The sequence below is a fragment of the Labeo rohita genome, chromosome 14 (genome assembly GCF_022985175.1).
Source record: "Labeo rohita strain BAU-BD-2019 chromosome 14, IGBB_LRoh.1.0, whole genome shotgun sequence".
Classification (NCBI taxonomy): domain Eukaryota; kingdom Metazoa; phylum Chordata; class Actinopteri; order Cypriniformes; family Cyprinidae; genus Labeo; species Labeo rohita.
In genome coordinates, this window is record NC_066882.1 from 32950664 (window position 1) to 32978341 (window position 27678).

Here is a 27678-nt window from a genome sequence, read left to right on the forward strand (position 1 = left end):
GCCCAAACTTGGTCCTGGAGGATCGATGTCCTGCAGAATTGAGCTCCAACTTGCCTCAACTCACCTGCCTGAAAGTTTCTAGTATGCCTAGTGAGAGCTTGATTAGCTAGTTTGGGTGTGTCCAATTGTGGTTAAGTTAAACTCTGCAGGACACCGGCCCTCCAGGACCGAGTTTGGGCCCCCCCCTGTTTTAAATAATAATTTGACAGCAATTTTAAATATTTGGCATACTTTTGTCTTATTTTGTGAGGTGAGGAGCATTAACAGTGCATATATGTTTTTGACCATGCCATTTTTTTGTATTAGTTACTGTGAGATTGTAATAATCCTGACCTCCTGTGCCCTTCTCATACTAACCTGAAAAGTAGACATGACATAAGTCTAGCCTAGAGAATCATAAGACATGATGTACTGGTGTGTTTCCTGAAGGGAGTGATGTGGATCTTTCACTTCCCTATTTTACCATATAAATATTAGTGTCTTTTCTTTAATAAAGTGCCTTTGAGTGAATTACACCTTTTCTGTGTGTGGTCATTTCAATGGTCCAGGATCCTGACTCTGTGCTCCATCGCTCAACTAAAATCGAATCTCGGCAGTTAATCAAGTTAGATGTTAAATTCTAACAGTTACCATCCTGTTGGGTACAAAAAGTAACCCCAATTCCCGTTCCCAATAATCAAGACATATTTTATTCATCAGTATAATAGTTTTATTATTGTTTCAAGAGTAAAAAAAAATACTTATATGGCATAAGAGACATATACCATCCAAGAAATGGGACATATTGGTTTGGCCAATATGTATTCCTAATAGCTAAATGTCACTATTTTGGTAGAATGCAAAAAAACATTTTCCCCCAACAATGATGAAGCCAAAATGTTACTGGATATCAAGATTGACCCAGAAGTGAAGGAGCTGCTCAGCAGAGAGCATTTCTAGTGTCATCTTCCTTTAAATATGTATCGGACTGCATCATGAGTCCAGCTGCTGCTGCTGCTGCTGTTTTTTAACACTCAGTGTTCTGCTGAAAGCATCATAAGCTCTTCTCCTGGTCGTCAGAAGCTCTGGTGAGTACCTGAGAACGCAATACCTGATTATTGCTGTTTTTGTTGTTGTTGTTGTTGTTTTCGAAAGAAAACTGTTTTACAGCATGTGGTCTCTGACTTATCTCAGTTTTAAAGGTTATTATAGGTCTGGGAAATGTAGGAAATGTAGCTTAATAATAAAGACAGTTCACGCCACAATAATCGGTAAAAGTCATCATGAGACAAATCAGTAACTTCCCGCAGATTTTATTACAGTGTTTAACCAGCGCGTACGAGCCGTTCACTCACTCATTTACCTGAACCCGTTAATAAGAGCGGAACGCAACGAAACTTTAACTTGGCACAAGTCTATAAACACAGAGAGGGAAACGCGCATGTACGCGGGAACTATTAATAACAATGATCACACAGAACAGCTGTGATAATATGGTTGTGATGCGGTAAATATCCAGTCGTTGAGTTGCACTGAATAGAGCAGCCCGTTGGTTTTAATTTCAAAATAAATATAGTGTCGCCATTTCTTAAAAATCAGAGTAGGTGACTACATCACAGGAGAGCTCCTCATCTGCGCACCACAGAAAACATCGACAGCTCAAGGTGAGACTGGAAAATCACGTTCAGCATTGCTCTGAGCAGCAGGACCGAGTGCACTGACAATATTCTCTGTTTGTGCGGTTTATTTGTCTCTTTTAATTGTATATCTACTATAAGATAAGTATGTGCAATTGAATAGATAGTTTTATAATAAATTCCATGAAAAGATATCTGCATGTTTTGGCTGCACGGTAGTAGTTCAAACTCTGACATCTGTACCTGACACAGGTTCATTCAGTAGTTGAGCATAAAGGAGGTTTACATGTCTATACAGTGCCTCTGCTTTATGTTTCAAAGCATTTTTGAATCTAAAAATCTATAGGGATATTATTGTTGTTGCATACGTAAGTGTATTTAGCCATCACTAGCTGACTATTTTTATATATGTTGGGAAATGATTCCTGTAGGCAGGATGTGTGCATATTGTGTTTATTATTTTGTGTATGACCCATGTGAAAACACTGAATGCACTGCGTCTGGACGATGAGTTCGGAGCACAGACGAACCAAAACACACTGATGATGATGGTGGGTCGTGTTTCAATGGTCTGAGGATGAGAATGGTTCCTGCAGCGTCATCAGTGTGTGTTTTCTCGTAGAGGTCATAAGAATGCTGAGTCACTCTGCAGAGGATCTCGCTCACGCTAACAGCTTTCCCCTGTAGTCAGTACGAGAGACGCACTGTAACATGATCCGATGTCATAACTAATTCAGCAGTTTCAATATAAAGACCTTGAAGAGCTGGCTCCTGGAAAACAAATGGCAAACCACCAAAAGTCATCACTGACTAACGCTAATATGTAAGATCCTACAGTCATGTTCACTACAGGAACATCAAACAGAAATGTGACATAAGAGATCACATGTCAACAGACTGAATCTGGACAAATTAAGCAGCTTATGAACAATGCACTTAATGTTGGGTTCTAGTCCACGTAATGCATTCATGACTTGGATTCCCCAATGCTGGATCATATAAAGTGACGGGCAGATAAACGCATCACACAGAAACTGCAGTAGCAGTAAAATGTCTGTTCCAATATCAGTCATCTGCCTCACTCAAACTGCTGTTTTGGTGAATGGAACTGTGACTGCTGGAGATTGAATTAGCTTTCCATCAGCAGTAAAGTGCTTCTACAACAGTATCATTCATTTGCACAGATCCTTCTGATTTACATTCACACATTTATCTGTACCAAGCCTCAGCTTTCTTATACATTTCAGACAGGTCAATATATTGGAATAGTTTCTTTACATCTTTGCCGAGAACTTGAGCAGCTCTTTTGAGTCAGATCTGAGTCACTTACCTTCAGCTAATTCATTGAAGGCATTAAGACTATTTTTACAATAATACGCACTGTAAAACGCACTATGCGAATAAAATCAGCATTCTCACTTATTCATTTTTATAAGTTGTCGTTAATGGCGGTTGTTGTTGAATGATGTGAAGTGCTGTGCGGTGTGTGTGTTGGTCAGAGGGTGTGGGTCGAGATCCTCTCAACACTCGTCTGCATGGCAAGATAACGGCACGCGTTCACAGGAAATATACCCCGATGGAGCTCAGGGACTGATTATCTATATGAGCCAAGAGAGTCCGATGGCGTGACAAAGACAAGCGTCTCAGCGCTGGAGAGAAAGCAGCTTTAAGTCGTGTGTTCGTTACCTGCTGTATAAACGTAACTTGCATCCTTTCGCTCTGTTTGCAGCGGACGTCCGTGTGAAGAAGACGGGGGTGATGACAGACCAAGAGACGCCCGTTGTGGGCGATCCCCCTCCGGCATACACCATCTTCCTGCTGGTGTTTCTGTTCTTCATCACGGGCCTTCTGGGTTTTCTGATCTGTCACTTACTGAAGAAGAAGGGCTACCGCTGCCAACTGGAGGAGGATGAAGAAAACTGTGAAGACAAACTGGGGGCAGAGCAAGATGGCAAGTCATGTCAACCTTTGTTTTATTAAAAAAAAAAAAAAAAAAAAAGACAGATACAACGAGGCTTACAATAAAGTCTACGTTCACACGTGTAGTCAGCAGGTCACATTTGTGAGGAATATTTCAACACTTTCATATTATGAGAGAGAGATTGAAGAAAACACAATTAGGTTTTCTTGCCTTTTAATACTCTGCATCTGTATCCCATGAAGGATGTGTTCAGATTCCTTGGCACAATACCAAGAAATCCCTCAGAATCATGTTTTTTTGTTTTGTTTGTATAATCCAGAGACAGGATCCCAAAATAAGCACAATTTTTCCATTGACCTTTGAGTTTTTTCCCAGCATACTGCCGAGCAGACGTTTATGGTATATTACAATAATGCTTAGACTCACTTAACAATTTAAAGCCTCGGAGTGCAAAGAAAAGAAAGACTCTCTCAAGTACTGTTACACAGTTTTTCATTACTATCATTAAAATATTGTCTAAAATGAGAAAACTCTTTTTCCTCAGATGACTCCGAAGACAGTCAAGACACAGTGGAACAAATCCTGAAATGCATCATTGAGAATGAAGGTGGAGATGGTTCTCTCTTCTTTTCTGCAGAATTCACTATTGCATTGGTTGTGGTTCTAAATGTTCTTCACCATTGTTTTGCTGTTTTTGTGTTATAGCCAATACGGAGGCTTTCAAACAGATGCTGGTTGGCCAAAATGTTTGTGAACATCACGATCCACGGTATAATCATTACTTTTGTGGCTCTTTAAATGTGTATTTTGCTCCATAGTCTGATCAGTGGAGAAACACAATGTTTTGTTAGAATTGTTTTAAAAGGTTTTGTCAGTTTTGCATGTTTGATGTAACAGAGATTACTTTCAGTCTTCCGTTTTGTTTCAGTTGTATTACAGTTGGATGTAAAGTCTAAAGACATGCTTTTATGCAGTACTTAGTTCAGCATTGGTCCTGATGTAGGCCAAGCAAAGGCACGTAAATGTGTGAAGTTCTTCTCCCTCTGAATGAATGGAGGTGTAAGAGAGGAACATATGCTGAAGTTATTTCTCTAATGCTGTTCTTCTCAGCAGGTTGCATCACAAAGATAGCGTGGGTGGTCTTCCGCTTCACCATCACACGGTTCATCTGGGAGGGGAGATCAGCTCGTGTGTTCACTGTGCGCAGGGTCACGTGTTAAAAACGCGCCGCAGGAGCCGCGTGTCTCGAGTCAGAGCCCGACCGGGAGAGCAGACCGTGTTTTCTGTGGGCAGGTCAGATTCAGCAGCACTACCAGTCGCACTCATTCTTCATTACTGTCCTGCACTCAAAACATGAAACTGTCACGTATATAGAGGCGTTAATCAAATACGACAGACAGAATCCAAATACAGTCTTTAACAACAATTGTACTACAAATAGTAAAGGTATTCCTTTGTGTTTCTGAAAAGTTTTGCATTCAGATGACAGTGCTGTCAAAACGATCACCGTTCATATGCATCTCTGTAAACGTCTAAAAGCACTGTATTATTCATGCCAGGCCAGTAGTTGGCGACATCACTTGGCCTGCACACATGTAAATCTGAATGAATATATTTAGACAAGAAAATAAATGTCATAACCCAATTTTGTAAATAAATTAGTAGGTGAACATGATTTATATTAGTCTGGAAACTAATTTCAAGCATTTAAGCACTATCCTTCAGGTCAAAAGCATTTAGGATAATGAGTAATGTAAATTAGTAATGTAAGTGTGTCCAGACTTTTGACTGTGTGTGACCGTTTAGACCGGTAAGCATTGCAGAATATTACAGTCATGGCCAAAAATATTGGCACCCTAGCAATTCTGTCAGATAATGAAACCCTTCCTTTAGAAAAGTGTTGCAGTTGCAAATGTTTTGACACTCACATGTTTACTTTTTTGTTTGCACTTCAACAACACAAAACAACAGAGAAGAAAAGTCAAACTTGATACAATTTCACACAGAAAGAAATAATTGCTTTTCAAGCATGTGATGCTCCTGTAATTTGCATTTAGACACATCTGTGGCAAGTAACAGGTGCGGGCAATATAGTAATCACACTTGCAACCAGTTAAAATGGAGAAAACTTGACTCAACCTTTGTGTTGTGTGTCACACTGAGCATGGAGAAAAGAAAGACGTGTAAAGAGTTGCACAATCTCAAGGCTACAAGTCCATCTCCAGAGATCTTAATGTTCATGTGTCCACTGTGCACAATATCATCAAGAGGTTTACAGCCCATGGTACGGTTGCTAACCTCCCTGGACATGGATGGAAGAGCAAAATTAATGAAAAATTACAACGAAGGATCGTTTGAATGGTGGATAAAGAAGCCTGATTAACTTTAAAAAAAAAATTCAAGCTGATCTGCAGACACAGGGTACAACAGTGTCAGCTCACACTATCCGTCACCATCTGAATGAAAAGGGGCGCTATGGTAGGAGACCCAGGAGGATGAAAAAGTCATCAAGGCACAAAGGCATAAAAAAGCAAGACTGGAGAGAACGTACTGTGGACAGATGAGACAAAAGTAGAGCTTTTTGGTAAAGGACATCATGGCAGAAAAGAAGTCAAACATGGTGGAGGTTCAAAGATGTTTTGGGGTTGTTTTGCTGCTTCTGGCACTGGATGCCTTGACTGTGTGAACGGTATCATGAAATCTGATGATTAACAAAGGATTTTGGGGCGCAACGTAGTGGCCAGTGTCAGAAAGCTGCGTCTCCACCAGAGGTCATGGGTCTTCCAGCAGGACAATGACCCGAAACACACTTCAAAAAGCACTGAGAAATGGTTACAAATAAAGCACTGGAGAGTTCTGAAAAGATCTGAATCCTATAGAACACCTTCCATCTCAAAACAGCAGTTGAATGACCTGGAGCAGTTTGCAAAAGAAGAGTGGTCCAAAATTCCAGTAGAGAGGTGTAATGAAACTCACGATTGATTTCAGTTATTTTTCTCAAAGGGGGTGCTACCAAATATTAACTTGGTGCCAATAATTGTGTCCAGTGCATTTTCTGGGTTCTGTGTGAAATTGATTTTACTTTTCTTCTGGTTTTTTTTTTTTGTGTTGTTCAATTGCAAACAAACAAAAAGAAATAATAATAATAATAAAATAAACATGTGAGTACCAAAACATTTGCAACTGCAACAATTTTCTGAGAGAAGGGTTGCATTTTCTGACAGAATTGCAAGGGTGCCATATTTTTTGGCCATGACTGGATGGAAGACAATAATATTAATATACTAGAATTAAGATGTGCATTATGTGTGTAAAGATTTAAGGAATATAGCCGAGCTAAATACCATCTTTATACCTGCCTAAATTGACAGATTTCGTGTCACCCACATGGAGAAGAGGAACAGCCTGCAGGGTTCGATGAATCTTCCTGCGGCAAAGCCAGGAAACACGTCGAACGACACAACGCTCTCAGACGGCAGGACGGGCCACAAAGACACTTCTAGAAAACCTCAGGACGAATACAACATCCGCAACATGTTCAGAGACGCCGGAGCAGCGAACGGCAAAGTCCCGAACCTCGGTAAACGCAAGAAAAGCGTGACGCTGCTGGGCTTCTATAAGACCGGAAATCCTACGGAGACTAAAGCGGGACAGGAGGTGTTTGCGGAGGACAAGGAGGAGTCGAGCACCGCCGATCAGTTATCTGAGTGCTGGAGCTCCGGCGCGCCGTCTCCGACCGGTCCCACCCAAACCGCTCTAGACGAAAACTCAAATAAAGCCTCCGGGAGTCAGTTACAGGAGAGCAGCCTGGAGAACCAGAGAACTGATGAAGACACTTTCAATGAGACATTACAGGACAAAATGAATGCAAACACTTCAGGGATTGTTGGCGATGCTTCTAATATCGGCTCTAGGTTTTCTGTGGTACGGACCGTGGAGGAGACCATCAACACGCCTGCAGCTGACACCGACAACAGAGATGAGATGACAACACACGATGATGCTAAGACTGGACTTGTTAGCCAGGAGAGTACAGACAATCAACCCACAAACATAACATCAGAAGATGTTCAAACCAGTGTTTATTGATAACCAGACTGAAATGCAAAACTTATAATGCTTTGACCAGGAACACACTTGTGAATTAATTGCGTATTAAATCAATATCTGATGGGCCTAATTGAAAAGCAATATATATATTGAAGTACACCAATAATTTGGTGGTTTTCTGTTCACATCTTTACAAAGCAGCTTCATATTTCAGTAACACAGCTGAGTACAGTAAGTACAGTGAGTACAGCGGCTCCCTCCACAGGTCGAACCGGCTGATGTCATCTCTGTGTAAACAGGGTCAGACTGAACTGTGAGATTGTGGCTGTTGAAAGAACAGAGATAAGGGTAAGAATGGTGTATTTACATTATCCTTGAAAAAAACACAATAAAAGCAGGACATCTCAGGCTGCTAAAGCACAGAGTCCACTGACCACAGCACACCTTAAAGCAGCCTTAAAGGATCCTAGTGTGCTGGAAGTGTATGTAGAGTCCAATAAAGTCATGATCCTGATTTGTGAAGCTTGTGCACTATAACATATATATATATATATATATATATATATTTTATTTTTTTTTTTTATTTCAAAGCTGTGAATAAACAAAAAGTACATTTTACAAGAACATAATATTTCAGCCTTGGTCATGTTTTATTTTCAGCAATTATTTGTTAAATTAATTAGGCATTTCTGAGTGAAAACTGTTTCAAATGTCGGTAAGATGGTAATTCCTCAATCTAGAAAGGTGATCACCGGCGCAGTTGTTGTGTTTAACGTCTCCTGTTTGATTGTCATTCTGCCTTCTTTATACTAGTTAATCTCCTGGGCATTTCCTGCAGACTAGGTTAAGGAAAGTGAAATAAAATGGACTAAAATAAACTTATTGAAGGTCTAATATACATCAAATCATCATAACACAGAGCAGTTAAAATGTGTCTTCTGTGCCAGTGTTATATATGATGGTGTTGGATTGTTGTTTCTTGATGACAGTCACTCCTTGATCTCCACATGACTCAGTCTTGATGGATCTCCAGACATTTCTGTGGATCGTTGGCCATCAGGCCAAGAGTTTCCAGCCTCCCATGATGCTTCTCCACTGTCCCTTCGTGGAAATACTGTATTGATTCTAGGGAATTAGTTCACTACAGACCGATTCCAAATCTACGTTTTCTATCAAAATACTGGAAAAAGGTGCTATTTTCACAACTATGTTCTTTCTTGGAAAAAATGCTACTTGTGAGGAATTCCAGCCAGGGTTCAGACCATTTCATTCATGGACGTATTTCTCTGTTAGTGTTACTGGACCTTAGTGCTGCCTTTGATTCCCTTGGACGGGAAAATGTGTAATGTTCATCAGTCCACAAACCTGATTCATGCTGATGTCATCAGTAATCATAAATCACACTGTGCTTGTTCATTTGAGAACTGGTGCCTGGCTGAATCTGAATATATGGCTGAAAATAAATAAATAAATATATATATATATATATATATATATATATATATACCTGAATCTGATTCAAACCCATGTAAAATTTTAAAGATAATTGACCTCTTTTAAAAACTAATTTATTAATCAAATTTCCTTTTTCAAACATAATTTTTTTCTTAAAGCTGACCTAAAATAAAACCAGTCAAATTAAGTTTCATTGTCGAACTTTCGAATTTTCGAAAAATTAACTAAACATATATATATATATATATATATATATATATATATATATATATATATATGTATGTATGATAAGCTAAACCAGTTAGATAATATCACATTAAAATACCAGTTTATAATTTAGAGATTTACTTAACTTCAGTTTTCCTTACGGTGGGGTAAGTAAAAGTGTTGGCTCAACTTACCCCACAGCATTTGACTGCATTTTGCCCCATAGCTGGCATTTTGGGGGAAAAAATCTTACCAATTCAGGCTAAAATTTAGCTAAACGATTTGCATGCTTTTAAACGTTGCTAAATCATCTATATGCATCATAAATATTTTTAGACCTGGATAAATTTGCTTTGATGTAATGGCTTTTACATCTATTATGCTAAAATTTTACTATGACAAGCCAAAAACTGTTTTTAAAGTAAATGGGTGCCTTCCACTCCTCCAGTGTGCAGGGGCAGATCTAGAAAATAATTTTTAGGGTGGCAAAGGGGTGGCATGGGGTCTATGAGGGGTGGCAACACCAAAGCAAGCCCCCATGCATAGTTTTTGGGGATTTATAGTCTGACATACACAGTTGTGTTCACAAATATTGCATTACCATTAAGTAATCATCTATACTGTTTAAAATGAAAAAATAAATAACATTTCAATGTCCATCATGACACCAAGTCAATAAACAATATATATATATATATATATATATATATATATATAAAAAAAAAAAACTTCAACAGGTTATACTGTAAACGTTTCAGAGCTTATATCACTAAAGAAGACATGCAATTCTATTAAATTACTACTTAGATGGTATAAATCATATTCTAGTGCAAGTTTAAGATGTTAATGTCGATGATTTAATGTTAATTTCCTAACATTAGAAAGAAATATGATAATATCAAAGCACTGAAACTGGATCAGTTTTGGAAACAGTGTCTGATTTTTTGTTATTAACAGAGGAGTGAATGTCTGTAATCATAACACACCATCAGTGTTGGGAAGGTTACTTTGGAAATGTAATAGGTTACAGATTACAAGTTACTCTATTTAAAATGTAATAAGTAGTGTAACTTTTCAGTTACTTTATTAATGTAACATTACTTTTGATTACTTTTTGATTACTTTTCTAAATTTCTAATATTTTCAACTGTTAATCATTTGTGACCCTGGACCACAAAACCAGTCTTAAGTCGCTGGGGTATATTTGTAGCAATAGCCAAAAATACATTTATTGGGTCAAAATTATTGATTTTTCTTTTATGCCAAAAATCATTAGGAAATTAAGTAAAGATCATTAAGATATTTTGTAAAATTTTTGTAAAATACAAATTTTTGAGTAGTAATATTCGTTTTTAAGAACTATAATGGAATTTCCAAAAATCAATGGAAAGCTTATTTATTCAGCTTTCAGATGATGCATAAATCTCAGTTTTGGAAAATTGACCCTTATGACTGGTTTTGTGGTCCAGGGTCACATTTTACAACCAGGCAGAGTTAACCTTACAGTAGCACTCAACACTGATTACTGTCAGACTTTATCACTTTAATCTTATAATTAAGATTATAATAAGTAAGGGATAATACACATCTTTATTTTGCAATAACAACTGGAAACACTGACATCTAACAATGGCTTGGAAAAAAACAAATAATCCTAAAAAATAAAATATATGCATAAACTCAAATAGGATATAAATCAGTTGAGAATAAGCATTTATTCTGTGTCCTAAACTCCTGAAACATTGGTGTCTCATTTTAGAGCAGTCAATGCAATTTTGGAAAGAAGTCAATGAAATCTGTATGTGGGTGTGTGTGAAAAAAAAAAAAAGTAACCCCCTTTGAAATCATTAACATTTTCAAATGTAACTGTAATTTAATTACTAATTTTTTCTCAGTAACTGTAACTAATTGCAGTTACATTTATTTTGTAATTAAATTACGTCATTCCGTTACATGTAACTAGTTACTCCCCAACACTGCACACTATCAACCATAAAATCTAGCAACACCCCAGCAACTGCATAGCGAGAGACCAGCAACCACCCAGAATGTCCTAGCAACCAACTAGCAACACTTTAGCAAACAGCTAGAACATGTAACTGACCAAACTATTTATGTTTTTAAACAAGACTTTAAGACAAGCCTCTGACAAGGCTGAAAATGAGCACATGAAACACTGCTTATGTTTATATTGTATTCTGTGATCATTCTGGGGTGGCACAGCTTTTTCTCAGGGTGGCAGATCCCGGTAGATCCGCCCCTGCCAGTGTGCCTCTCCTTTTCACAGTCTGGCAGGAAATTATGTGTGATTCCAAAATACGTGGTCACATGACAGTAAAAGTGTACAGCTGCCAAGATAGGAGGGGTGGGTCAATTTACCCCACTCTCCCCTACCTCTAATAAGGTTAGAAAATGTTGCGCATATAAAGGTCAGATGCAGCTGGAAATCCATTTATGGGGCAAAAAAAAAAAAAGCTCTAAATTTTCAGTTTGTTTAAACTAAGCCCCACACCGAAATCTTAAGGAGTCAGCTGTCCACCTCATACTTGTGTGGCGTCACTCCACTTCAGTAACGCAGCAGCCTGGGAAGGAGGGACCCGTTTTTTTCTGCTGTCCCGAGACTGGTGGCGCTGCGGGTCTGAAGCTGGACATGTCTGTTTCAGGACAGCAGGCTCAGGCCGGAAGTTGGGACAGAGACCCGCTCTGAGTCCGACAGTGCGAGACTGTTTATTGTGGTTGTGCACATGCGATTTCATGCAAATATCACGCGATATGAGATGCAGGTACTGGTGGCGTTGTCATGTACGTTTTGAGTTTCTGTTAAATTAAGCGTGTAAATCACATTGTTTACACGCTGGACGCTTTGCGGTTGTTATATAATATATGTCAAATCTTGTAGTTTGGCTTTCGTTGTGGTTACACCGGCTGGGTTTATTAAACTGACACCGTATTTTCACATTGCGCGTTCGGAAAGAAAGCTTAAATTCTTCTGCAGTCCGTTAAAACTGTAATGTAATTTCCCCTGTACTTCCCTGTGTGGTCATTATACTGTGCGCTGTGGGGAATGATACAGTCTGACCGCGACACGCCCGGAGAAGAAGCGCTCGAGCGTTTATCAGCGGGTTTCTCCTGGTTCCGCCGAAGGACGCCGTTTGCTTTATAAGTAATAATTCGGTGACGTGACCGAACACTTCAGGAAGCGATTTATTAATACGCGTTGCATCCATAAGATTAGGCACGTTGTGGCACGACTTGTGCGTTTGCTCCAGCACATTCGATCGGCAATGGCGTCGACACACGGCTGGCTTAGATAGGTAGGCTACACAATGGCTTTTATGTTAAACCGTCTCGAGACATGATGATATAAACATAACATTCTGTTTTCTCGACGTAGCGTCAATGCAGCGTCCGAAAATTCCCAGTCTGACTTACTGTAAGGAGTTAAAACATGGATGTGGACATTGACATGAACGGCGGGGAATCACTGTGCTCAACATGCGGGTCATCCTGACAACACTGTAGACAAAGGTAAGTGTGAATATTGATTATTATTGTAATTACATCAAGTCCCGGTATAAACAAGAGCACAGCACTTTATTATGACGCGGCTTATACAGTATACTTCGTGTTTGTGTATCGCTTTTGGTGTTGTATTAGTAATGTAGCGAATTAAGAACGTTACAGTTTTTCCAAACGTTAGTAAAGGAGAAGTTCACTTCCAGAACAACAATGTACAAATAATTTACTCACCCCCTTGTCATCCAAGATGTTCATGTCCTTCTGTCTTCAGTCGTGAAGAAATTATGGTTTTTGAGGGAAACATTTCAGCATTTTTCTTCATATAATGGACTTCAATGGTGCCCCGATTTTGAACTTCCAAAATGTAGTTTAAATGCGGCTTCAAAGGCTCTAAACGATCCCAGTCGAGGAAGAAGGGTCTCATCTAGCGAAACGATCGTCATTTTTTAAGAAAAATAAACGTGTATACTTTTTAAGCACAAAAGCTTGTGTAGCACAGGCTACGATTCGTTCATTTTGAGTGATTCGGGGAGTGATTCGTTCAGTCGCGCATGCGCAACATCCTATTAGGTTCTTTACTGGAATTAGTTCACCTGTTTCGAGTCTTCGGGTTTTACGAGTCGTTCGTTCATCTTATGGGCCGTCACGTGATGCTGATTTTGCTAAAATGAGTGAAATGACTTGAAAAAAGATTTGCTCATTTTGCTGAACGAGACTCAAAGGTCCAACTCGCTAAAATGATCCGAACTTCCCATCACTACTACAAATCACGTCTTTGAATCACCACAAGTTCATCGTCTGTGTACTCCAGCTCAAAAAGGTAGAGTATGTTGAAAAACTCCATCTTATTTTCTCCTACAACTTCAGAATCGTCCGACATCGTTGTACCTTTTTGTTTATAAACAGCGTTTGACTTACTTGCACTTTCTTAGTCTTTGCGCGTTCGCTTTGTAAACACTGGGTCTGTGGGTCTGTGTCAAGCTTACAATTTTTATTTTCCGAAATAAATGACCGATCGTGTTAGATAAGACCCTTCTTCCTCGGCTGGGATCGTTTAGAGCCTTTGAAGCTGCAATCTTTTTTTTTTTTATTATGTTTATAGGCACATTAAACATCTGTGTTGTGTTATGGATTGTATAACTTTTCTTCCGAAAGTATTTCACGAAAATCTCGCTAAGTTTTATATTACTGTCGCCTGCTATTTATTTATGTATTTTGGTGGTGTTATAATAGTTTGTGTTCAAAACATGGCGATACAGTGGTATTTATTCTATGAATTGAAAGGGTTTATATACAGTACTTGTCATAATGAGTACATGCCCTCTAAATAAATTGAAAATATTTCGATTTTATTTCTTAATGATTATTAATACAGTTTATGAATGAAGGATTTTGACCCTGAAAAAAAGTACATAGTCATTGTGATGTTGAAAAATGTCTATCAATGCGAGGAATGAAAAGCATCTTCTGTTTCAAGCTTTTGTATTACATCACACAGTGATCTGTGAATTAACGTGACAGCACTGATGAAACGACGCCTTCGGCGCTCGAACATCCCTATAGAAGAGCTTTAGTACCGCTGAACTTCACTGCGGGAACCAGACACTTCTCGTTGTACTCTAGCAGCACCATAGCGTGTCAGATGCATATAGATACAAAATGACTGATTAATCTCATGAGACCAGAGTCTGGATTCCCAGAAGTCTATATGTTGCAATTATAAGCCTTGAAGAGGTTCAAAATGACTTCAAAGGGCTTTAGCTAAAGCAGGTGGTTTTGTGGTGGTTAAACGACCGTTCATATCGCTTCTGCAGGCTGCATCTTGCTCTGAGATAAACAGACACTCTTTTCATAGCTCCTGTCGGCTCTGAGACCTTGCTTGGTATTTCTCCTGCTCTTTTTTTTTTTTTTTTTTTCTTTTTTTTTTTTCCTAGCAAAAACTCAATCATCACTAAATTGAAGCCCTGATGATTTCAGGGGCATTGTCACAAGTCCATTGTTTTTGAATTTCTGTTACTTTTCACATTTAAACCAATGATGTGGTTCCTCTGGTACCATCGTCCTCTTTTGTGCCGAGAAATGCTCTTGCCTAGTGCTTCCACTGTTGTCAAGTCTGAGAATGATTCGGTGGGCTATATAACTCCTTTTAATTGTCAAGAAATCACTATTACACCATAATATGTCTTTGGATTAAAGAGGGGTTGCTGAATTTGTTAGCAGGATTTGCAAACAGGATTGAGAATGCACTTGTACGTTGCCGTGGTGGTTTCAGTACTGCATTGTGTGCTGTTTTGATTCATCAGTCGTCTTGATTTTCCGCTTCGAAGGTGTCGTCGATCGCACGCGGAAGCGCGCGCCTCTCGTTTCAGGCAGCAGAAGTGAAGGCAGCATCCGGTGGTCGGCGACCATGGGGAGAACCATCAGACAGTGGCACTGTCAACCCAGGTAAACGACAGAAACCGTAATACTTTAAAGATGAAGAATTCACCTGAGAATGTCATGTCACTGACCCTTTTCACTTCAGCAGAAGGCTGCTTATTCCCCTTCTGAGCTTGCTGTTGATTTTGCTGGTTCTTCTTTTGAAACTGCCCATCTTCCGCAAGGACCCCAAGCCTGTGGAGGTGCCGGTGGACCCCATCTACCGACAGGTGCGTCTGTTTCACATCATTTTTTACATCACATTCAGGAAGTATCTGTATCATTTCTGTGGTCAACTCAAATTAAATGAGCTTCTATTGTCTTCTGTGCTGTCAAATCACAAATATAAGTGACGTGGATGGAATTTGTGGTGGGAAATTGAGACACTAGTTGCTGGTGCATAAAAGCAGAATGCTATGGTTGCAAATTCTGTGGTTACCAATATAGTTCAGCGGAACTGCTGACTGTGGTTCTAGGAAACACAGATCTGCTTCGTCTGTACTCATCACAACCCTAAAGTGATACAGACAACGAGCTCTGGCCTAAAACTGTTCACTTTCACTTGACTGTTGGAGTGCACATAGCTGCTCCGAATTTTGATTGTGCCTAGTTTAATTATTAATTGATACGATATGAGTCATATTTTATAGTTTCTATGACTTTATTTTACAGTGTGTAAACAACACGGCAGGTAACAGCATCACATTGAGTGAAGTTCACGTCACATAATGAAATTTACCAAGCCGCTTTTTCCCTTTGACTTCTTGTATTGTTTTTGTTAAGCGTTGATCGTGTTGAAGTTCAGCCAAGTGTAAGCTAACAGCATCGTGGGATTCTTGAGTTCTCACAGTGTGTGGGTTGTGAACAGTGCTGACTTTGAAGTTAGAAGTGCACAGTACTGTATGGAAAATTATTGAAATTACCCTAGTAAAAAAGTAGTAGATTTAAAATGCATGGATGAGGATCGTATGATCTTTCAATAATATCGGTCTTTAAATGCTAAATATTTGAAGTGTACACAAAGTAAACTTGCAATAGTTCCACTTTAGCACTATCGAATGTACTCAAGTCTATCTTTAGGTGAACTTTAGCACTACTTCCACACAATTAAAGTGCATGAAGCACAAAATTAGTTGTACCAATTGAGCAGACTTTAAGTATACCAGTTTAGTATAACAAAAGTACAATTGCGGGGTATTTTTATTACATCATAAAATGTAAATGTATTTGTAGTATAGTTGGCATGAAATAAATGTATTTTAAATTCATTTTAGTATATTTATTTTTCACTAGGGAAGACAGCAAAGAAAACCATTTGTTTCCCAAATAGGGATGGCTCGATACCATAATTCTGGCTTCGGTGCGATACCACAATGTGATACCTCGGTATGGATACTAAATCGATACCATAGGTGACAAATAACCAGCCTTAAAAGATAAGTGAATCGAAAACTATTTAGTAAGTAATGTTAACGTACTACACATGTATTAATCATTTATCATTTATAACTAATTATTGACCTAGATTAATAAGTGCTAGGTCAGCTTACCTAATACATTTTAACAAAGGTTGCTTTACTGTAAAGTGTTATTCTAACTAGCGTTGTCACGGTAGCAAAATTTTGACTTCGATTCGATGCGATACCTGACTAAAATATCACAATACTACTACCAGAGATGGCAAAAGTACACACATCATTCACTCAAGCAGAAGTGCAGATGCTCACGTTTAAAAATACTCTGGTAAAAGCAGAAGTACTGACTACACTTTTTTTTTTTTTTTTTTTTTTACTCAAGTTACAGTAAAGAAGTATGAGCTCTGACATGTACCCATTACTACTGCCTGTTTTAGTGTGACGCTGATAACTGGACCTCGCGTCATATTGACACATTAATACAAATAAATTCTATTTAGAATTTTGTTAGCTAATGAATGTATCAAAGCTGAACAACCACACTGTAGAACAGAGGCTGGTGAAATCTCACACTCATCCAGACCATCACATACACCCACAACAACTTCTGAAACCACCTATTTTTTGTATGGCCATCACATTTTAAAAAAGGTTTAAAACCTAATAATTAAACAAAATAATTAAAGGTTCTCTCTTGAACTGCACTTTCATTTTCCATAACATCTCTCTGCATCTCACTTTGCGTGTGTTTGCTCACTAATTTTCTTGTACCTGTCCCTTTTCCCATCAGTCATCTACTGTTATGAACAGAACTGTCTCCACCTTGTTGCAAAACAACCACCTCATTGTATTCTGTTTGCAATAACAACTTTATTTTAGTTCAGTTTAAGGTATCACATGATGACCAGGTGTTGTTTTATTGTGCAACCAGAGATTTAACAGATTTAGTAAAACTATATTTTCTAAATTGCCTAAATGTCAAAAATAGTACAATAATACTTACATTATGACAGTATCTTCACATAAAAAATATTATTCTGAACATGTTATTGCTTTATCATGAGTCCTATTTTTCTCTTATTAAAATTAATCATGTTTTTTGGCGGATTGATTACAATCTGTTTTAATTCACAACCATAGTTTTACTACAAATTTCATGGTCAGACTGTGGTTAGTGTAGCAAAACCATGGTTAATTTGAGATTTCCATGGTTTAACAATAGTAACCATGATTTTTGGTTTTAATTTTCGTAAGGGTTGTGTTATCTGCTCTAGCTCCCTGTAAATGTATTGTGAAATGATCTCTATAACATTTGTTTTCTAAATTATTACTGTAACTTTACAGTAAATAATAATGATGTCCTTTTACATACAGTTTTTTGAATAATTGTAATTTAGTTTAGTTTAGTTTACAGTATCATTAATCCTCTGGCTGCTAGTGCTAAGAGATGCTAGCACTTAACTAAACAAAGACAAACTACAGTAGCCTATTTACAGATGAAACTGACCTGCACTTAAATCCTGGTCAATAGTTTTGCCTCTCTGATCCATTTCGTTCTGGAGTCTCTCGAATTAATTACTCTGATAGAAACCGTCGGCCGGAGACGCAGAGCGTGTACGAGCCGAATCGCGTTGCCGGTACAGACGAACCGATTCATGATTTAGAGATTGGTTATGGAATGGTGATCCACAAAATGCTGGTTAAAACTAAAGTAACGAGACTGGTTTGAAAATGTAAGAAGTAAAAAGTAGAGATATGTGTGTAAAAATGTAAGGAGTAAAAGTAAAAAGTAGTCCAAAAAATAAATAGTGAAGTAAAGTACTGATACCAGAAAAATCTACTTAAGTACAGTAACAAAGTATTTGTACTCAGTTACTTCTCATCTACTGCTACTGAACCGATACTACGAAAAAAAAACATAGAACAACAGGAAAAGTGATTGAATAATAGATGATCCAAATGGAGATCACAGTTATTTTATCTGTTAAAACAAAGCATGTCATCCCCTCTTAAAAAAAAAAAAAAAATATATCACGTGGCAGTGCCGCTACACAGGATTATGGTGAACAACTACTGATCCTACAGGTGTGTGGAGATCTGTGCTATATTGGTAAGTTCGCTTAAAAGATAAAGCCAAATCTTACTTCATGATTTAGTACATTTATTTCACAACAACAATTTATATTTATTTATTTATTTATTTAGTTTATCTTTGTTATTAATAAAAAAAACCTAGATGCAAATAACTAAGGGACAACTACAATAAAACAAAGACACACATGAAATAAAGAGGGCCCTGTGAAATCTGTTTTAGTTTTCCTAAATTCCATTTTACTTTTTTCCAGACTCTATTTTAATGGTTACATTAAAAAAAAAAAAAAATATCAAAAAGCATGTCTAATGAATTGAAATCATAAAACTTGTGGAATTTAACAGGAATTTATTAAAAGTATATATATAAAAATATAATAAAAAAAAAAAAAAAAAAAATAAAAAAAAATATATATATATATATATATATATATATAATATAAAATATAACACTAATGACAGATAGGTATTTAATTAGAAATTCTGTCCCTTTAAGACGGAAGGCATGCATGTAATACTGACACATTCAGGTTTTACCCACCTGTTTACGTTCACTTAAGCCATGACTTGCATCATTTATGTGAGATACTCATATTTGGACTACTGTGTGTGCATCTGAGCACTGAGAACTGAAGAAGTGGAGCCTGCGCGAGAGAGAGCGCTTCTGCTGTTTGTCTGTCAGCGTGATTCCCCCTGTCCCGCCTTCACTGACTTTAAGTTAATCGACAACGAATTGTGACCAGGGAAAACGGGACATCTGATGATTCTATCCCTAACCTTTCAGGTGCTGAGGCCATTGTTTCAGATCGCAAGTTTGCATTTTGGTCTTTCCATTACAGCTGTCATGCTGAGACTAGACATGCAAACACGCCTTATCCAACTGGGCCAGGATACAGCCTCAGGATGAGTTTTCAATGTCCGGTAGTCCTGTCTGGTCTTGTTAACAAAGAGGCGGCCTAAGTTTCATCATACTTTTTATCATCAGTTATTAGTTTTAGCTCGTCAACGTCTCGTCTTCGTCTCAGAATATAAGGCTCAAAGTAATGTACAATAATGCTGTATGGCTGAATACTTCATGGGTGAGGAGTAATAATGTCTTATAATAAATGATTTAATCAGTAAATTTATAGCAGAGCAAACATTATACTAGTCGTCACAGCAACGTCTTTTAGTTTCACACTTTTTGAAAATACCGGGTCGAATTGTGTTGGGCTGGAGATAAGAAACCGAGCGTTGCGTCGCTGACACTATGGGTAACTGTAAACAAATACGTGATAAAATGAAGTGGACAAAAGACCAAGTTCATACTCGTGCAGTCTGGAACTTCATTACAAATAAAGTTCATCCGCTCTTTCCTAATGTTGGGATCAGAAGGAAGGAAATGCAAAGACTGTGATGGTGCATTTCAACGGTCATCATCATAAATCCTTGAAATTTTTTCAGATTTTGTTTTAAACAAGGTAGCGCTAATCTGAGGGTGTTTCTGATGTCGCGTCAATGGGAGGGACGGTAAATTTGACATTGTTCTCTCTTTTGACCGCCGTTATCAGTCTCTCTCAGTTTTTTTTTCCTTTGATTGAAAGTCGTGAAAAAACCATCGTGCAGTTTTTCTTTTGTTATTTGAGCAATTGGGAATGCAAAAAATATATTTGTGGTACTCTCCCATTCACTGCTCTCGGATTTTACCCGACTATGACGACAAGTACTACGAGAAACCCGGAAATGAGAGAGAGGTCCATTGGCACTGCAGAGCATCTTGTTGTATTCGGAGCAATCTTTATCATTTAGTTTCTGCATAGACCTGCGCTTTCACCTCTCTGGTAAACACTGCACGTGCACTGATGGACGGGGCTAAACAGACAGTGAGCAGAACAAGCTGTGGTTTTGGTAGACTGCCTTCAATATAAGCTATTTTTAGGCTAAGGACAAAGTTTTGAGTTCTGAAACTTACAGAATGTTTTTATAGTGCAGTGACCTCTTATGTCGAAAGATCAAGACGATTTTGGGTTCTCAGTTCATTACCCCCTTTAATAGGGTTATTCCGTGTTGCTTAGGTTTCTGTAGAAAGACAAACTCATGTAGTGATAATAGCCAAAATATTAAATGTCACAGAGTTATTTTTATTGAGTAATGCCAAATTAGAGGGGTGTAAAATGGCTTGAGAAAGATGGCAGATTTGTTGTCCATCTTTGTTTCAGTATGCCAACAATACAGTTCAAAAATAGCAAAAAGCTTTTCTTTTTTTGCCTCAAATTTGCATGCTTGTAACTCCAGCAATATTAAATTAAAGATATGTTAATTTTAGATTCTGGCTCTTCACAACATTTTTCTTTTGGTATCTTCATTTTAAAGGCCCTCAATGATTCAGTCCTGGAGGAACGGAGATCTTAAAGTCCACTTCCAGAACAAAGATTCACATATAATGTACCCACCCCCTTGTCATCCAAGATGTTTGTGTCTTTCTTTCTTCAGTCGTAAAGAAACTATGTTTTTTGAGGAAAAGATTTCAGCATTTTTCTCCATATAATGGACTGATATGGTGCCCCGAGTTTGAACTTCCAAAATACAGTTTAAATGCAGCTTCAAACGATCACAAATGCGGTTGTAAACGATCCCAGCTGAGGAAGAAGGGTCTTATTTAGCGAAACCATCGGTCGTTTTCATAAAAAAAAAAATACGATTTATATACTTTTTAATGGCAAACGCTCGTCTTGTCTTGCTGTCCCTGAACTTTGAAGTTGAGGGAGAAAATACAATTGGAGTTGTTCGACATACCCTAACTGTCTTGAGTCAGAATACCCCGAGTTCAGGGAGAGAAAAACAAGACGAGCGTTTGAGATTAAAAAGTATTTATTTTATTTTTTTTATTTTAAATGAAAATAGCCGATTGTTTCACTAGATAAGACTCTTCTTCCTCGGCTGGGATCGTTTACAACCGCATTTGTGATCGTTTGAAGCCGCATTTAAACTGTATTTTGGAAGTTCAAACTCGGGGCACCATATCAGTCCATTATATGGAGAAAAATGCAGAAATGTTTCCCTCAAAAAACATAATTTCTTTAGGACTGAAGAAAGAAAGACACGAACATCTTGGATGACAAGGGGGTGAGTACATTATCTGTAAATTGTTGTTCTGGAAGTGGACTTCTCCTTTAATGCGGCTCCATGAGTAAATTGGTAAATTGTTCACATTTTCAGTGGTCAGAAAGCAATTGTTTGGGAATGCTGATACTTTTTTTTTCTCTTAAAGAGGAACATCTGAAGAACAAATGTTATAACTAGAAAACTAAAAAGCAAAGTTTGTGAGTCTAAAATGGCTATTTCGTACTCGCACCAAACAAAAGATATTAATAACCGTGTTGCAGGTAATCAAATGTTGTTGCAAGAAACCCTAATACTTGTTCAAATCTATTTGGATTCATTGGTTTAAAAAGTTAATAAATTAACCCTCACTCTAGGCAAACTTGAGCCCTATTTGGACGCTAATTGTTTCTCATGTGGACATGGCACCTCAGTGATGAAACTCATGCATTTGGATAGTGATTTATTCACGGTGGAGGTGTTTTGTGGGAATGCGTGCACTGCTCACACGGCCGGTTGCACAATGTCTGCTGAGAATAAAGTGGCACGTGCTTGGAATAATGAGAGAATAATGACAATAAATTCATATTTAAAGTAATAATGTGATCCTATGTATGATTTGATTATTTAAATCTCTTGTTTAAAAATAGAAAGAAAGACACAATTTATAGATGAAATAATGTCTTTTAAAAATGGGGAATTTAGCAGACATATGTTAATGCAGCCTTTTATTTACATGAGGTGAGTATGAAGCTGCTTGATTTATATTTTTAATGTAACAGTACATAATAGGCTACATATTTTAATGGTATTGCACACCTGTTGCTGCCAGAATAACAGCCCATTTTAAGTGTAATGTGCTTTATTTCTCTTTCTCCATTTTGTTCTTAGCATCTTCCAGTCGCAATTCAATTGTTCTTGGAAATACTTTCCAACATAGCCGTAAACAATGCATCTTTAAAATGTGTGCAAATTACAACAAAGCTCAACACTTATACAGCGTTCTGCAGTGGACAGAGAGGATTCAAGCGGTGAATTTTGAATCAGTTTCTTCTTGTAATCTTAAAGATGTGGATTGAATAGGGTTTTAGTTGTTGTAGATCTTAAGATCTTCTGGTAATTGTGAGGACTTCATCCTGACCGGTGATGTTCCTTGTTTTCATCGCCTGCGTTCCACTTCACGCTTTTATGACTTTGTCTTGTTGAATCAAGGGTTTAGGGTCTGTGCATGTAAACTTCCTCGTCCATCTGGTAAAGTGTGGTGCACTTTAAAATGAGGAAGTGTTACGGTTCATTTGTGTCAGTGTGAACATCCTGATGCTCAGCCGTTGGTTTCAGCGCCTCAACCTTTTTTGTTTAAAAACAGAAAACTGACAAACAGCTGAAAGTCTCTTATATGTTCTACCAGTCCTACCAGTTCACTCTCCGGACTAATTTTCTATATATATGTATATATGTATATGTGTATGTATGTGTATGTATGTGTGTATATATGTGTGTGTGTGTGTGTGTGTGTGTGTATGTATATGTATGTATGTATGTATGTATATATGTGGATATATATAAGGTTTTGTAAACCCTTTTGAATTTTCTACATTTTGGCATAAATATAACACAAAACATCATCAGATTTCCTGAAAGTTGACAAAGAGAACCCAATCAAGCACATGAGACCAAAATATACCTTGTCATTTATTTACGTGGAAACATGATCCAGTGTTAAATATTTGCGAGTTGCAAAAGTATGTAAATTTTTGCTTTCAGTATCTGTTGTGACCCCTTTTTGGAGCAATAACTGCAGGTAACATATTTTGTAACCACTGATCAGTCCTGCACAATGACTTGTAGGAATTTTAGCCCTTTCTTCAGTACAGAAACACTTGAACCCTGTGAAGTTGGGGGCTTCTTCCTATGAACTGCTGTTTCAGGTCCTTCAGCAACACTTCAGTCGGATTAAGGTCTGGACTTTGACTCAGGCATTCAAAATCATTTACCTTGTTCTTTTTTAACCATTTTTTTTGTTGTTGGTATAATGACTTGTGTGCTTGTCTTGCTGCATGACCCACTTTCTTCTAAGATTCAGTTCTCAGACAGATGTCCTGACATTTTCCTTTAGAATTTGCTGGTATAATTCAGAATTCATTGTTCCATCAATAATGGCAAGCCATTCTGGCCCAGATGCAGCAAAGCAGGCCCAAACCATGATACTACCACCACCATGTTTCACAGATGGAATAAGGTTCTTTTGCTGGAATGAAGTGTTTTTCTTTTCCCAAACATAATACTTCTCATCTAAACCCGAAAGAAGTTTTATTTTGGTCTCATCCGTCCACAAAACATTTCTCCAATAGCCCTCTGACTCGTACACATGATCTTTAGCGAAAACAGCAGACAGACAGCAGTGTTTTTTTTTTTTTTTGTTTTGGAGAGTTGTGGCTTTCTCCTTGCAACTCTGCCATTCATACCATGGTTGTTCAGCGTTCTCTTGATGAGGGACTCATGAACATTAATATTAACCAATGTGAGAAAGGCCTTTATGTGCTTAAAAGTTACCCTGAGGTCCTTTCCAACCTTTCGGGCCATATCAAGTCTTGCTTTGGAGTGATCTTTGTTGGTCGACCGCTTCTGGGGAGGGTCATAGTGGTCTTGAATTTCCACCATTTGTAAACAGTCTGTCTGACTGTGGATTTGTGGAGTCCAAACTCTTTAGAGATGGTTTTGTAACCTTTTCTAGCCGGATGACCAACAACAACTCTTTTTCTGAGGTTCTCAGAGATCTCCTTTGTTTATGCCATGATTCACTTCCACAAACATGATTAGACTTTGATAGATTCCTGTTCTTGAATTAAAACAGGGCATACACTTGCGATAATAGGTGAGTGCCAGCCAATGAGATTGCTGTTTTTCACATTAGTTCCACCCACTACCGAAGAAACTGGCAGTATCTTATGGTTGTTCTTATGGAGCTCCATTATTTTGACAGGAAAATGCAACAAAGAATATCTTTTCATGTAGTACGTAAAATCTGCATGGCGTGTAACTCTCACTTTCTGTGCGTGTGTGAGAAAGAGTTGTCAGCAAAGCGACATACAGTCGCACACCTTCGCACTAGAGCAGTGATTCTTAAACTTGTTATACCAAGTACCAGAGTACCAAATATTTGGCTCTCCAAGTACCATCATAATGACCAGCATTAAAATACAGTAGTTTAGTAGGCCTAACCATTCAGCTACAGCTCTGCACAGTTCAAAAGCGAGGCAGTTTTATTCCTAATAAGAATATTTATTGTTGTCAGCCTCTTTAACATTGTAAATACACAGTTTGATCATTAACACTGCACAGTGCTTACAAACAGGTAAATAAAAAAACTTAAATAATAATTACATTAAAATGTGTTGTTAAATCCTAAAAGTTAAATAAAAACTGAAAAGAAAAAGGAAAATAAAATAAAACTTGACTCAAAAAAAATATGAAATTAAATTGTATTGTATTTTAACATTAATTTATATTTATTCTAGTGATTCCTCTGCATACCACTAGAGGTACCACTCGTACCACACTTTAAGAACCACTGCACTAGAGTCTACTGTACATCAAATACATGTATGATTTATTAATAATGTTGTTTGGAGTTTGGTCATTTAAAAACACTGTTTTAATGCAGTATTCCACATTAAGTAACCACGATGCATTTTTATTTTGGACTCATCTGCTTGCCTGTACATGTATATATTTTTTGATTATGTGTTTACTGAATTTGGAGCTTAAAAACCCAGTTTTAATGCATGAAGTGTTTTAGAATGTCCTTCTCAGAGCGTATATCCTGTGCAGTGAAGCCTGCCGCGATTAGCTCTAGAGTACACAAGTGCCATATGCAGGGAAAAAGCCAAACTCAGAATAGATTCTGAGCATGTTTTTTTGCTGCACTAATGTTGTTGTTTTTTGTTTGTTTGTTTGTTTGTTTGTTTGTTTGTTTGTTTGTTTTTTTTAACATGTGCTCAGATTTTAAAATAGTGGGTGCATTTTTAAAGGAGTGGTTGATTGTGATTTTCAATTTTTTTTTTAACTTCAGTTAGTGTGTAATGTTGCTGTTTGAGCATAAACAATATCTGTGAAATTACATCGCTGAAAGTTCAATGCAAACTGAGATCTTGTCTTATTAAACTGCCATCATTTTAAGCTCACAAATGCAGCTGGTAGGGACTACAACAAGCTACTTCCTGGATTGGTGACAATGAGGCGGGAAGAGGAAAAGTTGTTGACATGCCGTCAGAACTAGGGCTGCGATTTTGTACATGTACGCAGTAGCCATGCTAGCAAGCAATACTTGTTGTAAATACTACTTATTGTTACAAAAATGCTACAACGCAATCATGTATTCTGTTGTATTACGGCTTTAGTCAGGATTAATACGGTATATTAAAAGATAACACAAGCAGCAGCATTTACAAGTCACAGCATATCCAAAAGTATGAGACAACAAACAAACAAACACATACCATTCTGAAATGGTGATGGTCGTGGATGAATGGCACAACAATGGGTCTCAGGATCTCGTCATGGTATCTCTGTGCATTCAAAATGCCATCAATAAAATACACCTGGGTTCGTTGTCCATAACATACGCCTGCCTAAGGCACACCTGTGCAATAATCATGCTGTGTAATCAGCATCTTGATATGCCACACCTGTGAGGTGGATGGATTATCTCGGCAAAGGAGAAGTGCTCACTAACACAGATTTAGACAGATTTGTGAACAATATTTGAGAGAAATAGGCCTTTTGTGTACATAGAAAAAGTCTTAGATCTTTGAGTTCAGCTCATGAGAAATGGGGGTAAAAACAAAAGTGTTGCGTTTATAATTTTGGTCAGTGTATTTTAATAGCATAAAGCATGCTGATGTGAAAGTGCTAAAAGCAAAAACCAGTTGTGCCTATATTCTTATGAGTTTAAATGTCAGCCAGAAAGTGGTGAAATGGTTTTTCCATCTGATACTTTGGTGCTGGGGACCCATAGCACCGCACATTTTGCAGTCTGATTCAGCCTCAAGAGCTCATCAGATTAGAGAGATGCAAATATGCAGAGCCCTGGAGGAAGTACAGACGAGTCAGTATTAATCGTGTAGCACTTTTACAATACACAGCTTTACAGAAGCTCACACTGTTAATGTTTACAAAAATGTCTTATTTACACCAAGATGAATGTTTGAGTTTCTGCATGCGACTGGTTAGAATGAAAATGTTTTCCTCATTTGCAGCTCACTTTGGATAAAGCTGTCCGCTGGATGAACACATGTAAATGTAAAATGTAAATTCACTCTCTGACAGTTGCTGCTGCTTATTAAAAAGCAGAAGTGCCCTGTTGCTCGCTGTCAAGCGAAGCAATGAAGAAAAGGTTAAAACCTTTCTATGTGAAAAAGGAAGGAAGGAAGGAATGATAAGAGCTGTGTCTGCATAGCCGTGCTTCCTCGTGTCAGTTCTTCTCAGCTCTTAAGCGTATCACTGCATTCTACAGGTGCATCTCAATAAATTAGAATGTCATGGAAAAGTTCATTTATATCAGTAATTCAACTCAAATTGTGAAACTAGTGTATTAAATAAATCCAGTGCACACAAACTGAAGTAGTTTAAGTCTTTGGTTCTTTTAATGATTTTGGCTCACATTTAACAAAAACCCACCAATTCACTATCTCAACAAATTATAATATTTCAAAAGACCAATAAACAAACATTTTTAGTGAATTGTTGGTGTCCTGTAAAGTATGTTAATTTACTGTATATGTACTCAATACTTGGTAGGGGCTCCTTTTGCTTTAATTACTGCCTCAATTTGGCGTGGCATGGAGGTGATCAGTCTGTGGCACTGCTGAGGTGATATGGAAGCCCAGGTTTCTTTGACAGTGGC

General features: G+C 37.8%; 2 protein-coding genes across 7 annotated transcripts in view; both read left to right on the forward strand.

Annotated features, from left to right (window-relative positions):
- The first annotated feature begins 755 nt into the window (after nucleotides 1-755).
- rell2 (RELT like 2) lies at nucleotides 756-8216 on the forward strand. Of its 4 annotated transcripts, none has more exons than XM_051128079.1 (6): nucleotides 756-1067; nucleotides 3346-3567; nucleotides 4082-4144; nucleotides 4243-4306; nucleotides 4648-4830; nucleotides 6909-8216. In XM_051128079.1, exons 2-6 carry the CDS (start codon nucleotides 3375-3377, stop codon nucleotides 7624-7626), a joined length of 1221 nt encoding a protein of 406 aa, XP_050984036.1. In that variant the 5' UTR covers nucleotides 756-1067; nucleotides 3346-3374; the 3' UTR covers nucleotides 7627-8216. The 4 variants fall into 4 exon arrangements, with proteins under 4 accessions (XP_050984036.1, XP_050984037.1, XP_050984035.1 ...); XM_051128080.1 differs by lacking the exon at nucleotides 756-1067 and adding an exon at nucleotides 1352-1643; XM_051128078.1 differs by lacking the exon at nucleotides 756-1067 and having other exon boundaries at nucleotides 3228-3567.
- Nucleotides 8217-11763: 3547 nt separating this feature from the next.
- The window catches only part of st3gal5 (ST3 beta-galactoside alpha-2,3-sialyltransferase 5), a 31667-nt gene continuing 15752 nt past the window's right edge, over nucleotides 11764-27678 (forward strand). Inside the window, exons 1-4 of one of the 3 annotated variants that reach the window (XM_051128091.1) lie at nucleotides 11764-12563; nucleotides 12644-12777; nucleotides 15096-15213; nucleotides 15296-15416. In XM_051128091.1, the coding sequence (XP_050984048.1) occupies nucleotides 15176-15213; nucleotides 15296-15416 (159 nt within the window). In that variant the 5' untranslated portion in view covers nucleotides 11764-12563; nucleotides 12644-12777; nucleotides 15096-15175. Of the gene's footprint in view, nucleotides 12564-12643; nucleotides 12778-15095; nucleotides 15214-15292; nucleotides 15417-27678 lie in introns of all 3 variants that reach the window. The other 2 variants (XM_051128089.1, XM_051128090.1) reach the window with 2 other exon arrangements.

Coding starts and splice junctions, on each gene's coding strand:
- rell2 (XM_051128079.1), top strand. CDS start 3,375: ATGACAGACCAAGAGACGCCCGTTGTGGGCGATCCCCCTCCGGCATAC. Junction 3,568..4,081: donor ACTGGGGGCAGAGCAAGATG/GCAAGTCATGTC, acceptor CTTTTTCCTCAG/ATGACTCCGAAGACAGTCAA. Junction 4,831..6,908: donor ACCGTGTTTTCTGTGGGCAG/GTCAGATTCAGC, acceptor CTAAATTGACAG/ATTTCGTGTCACCCACATGG.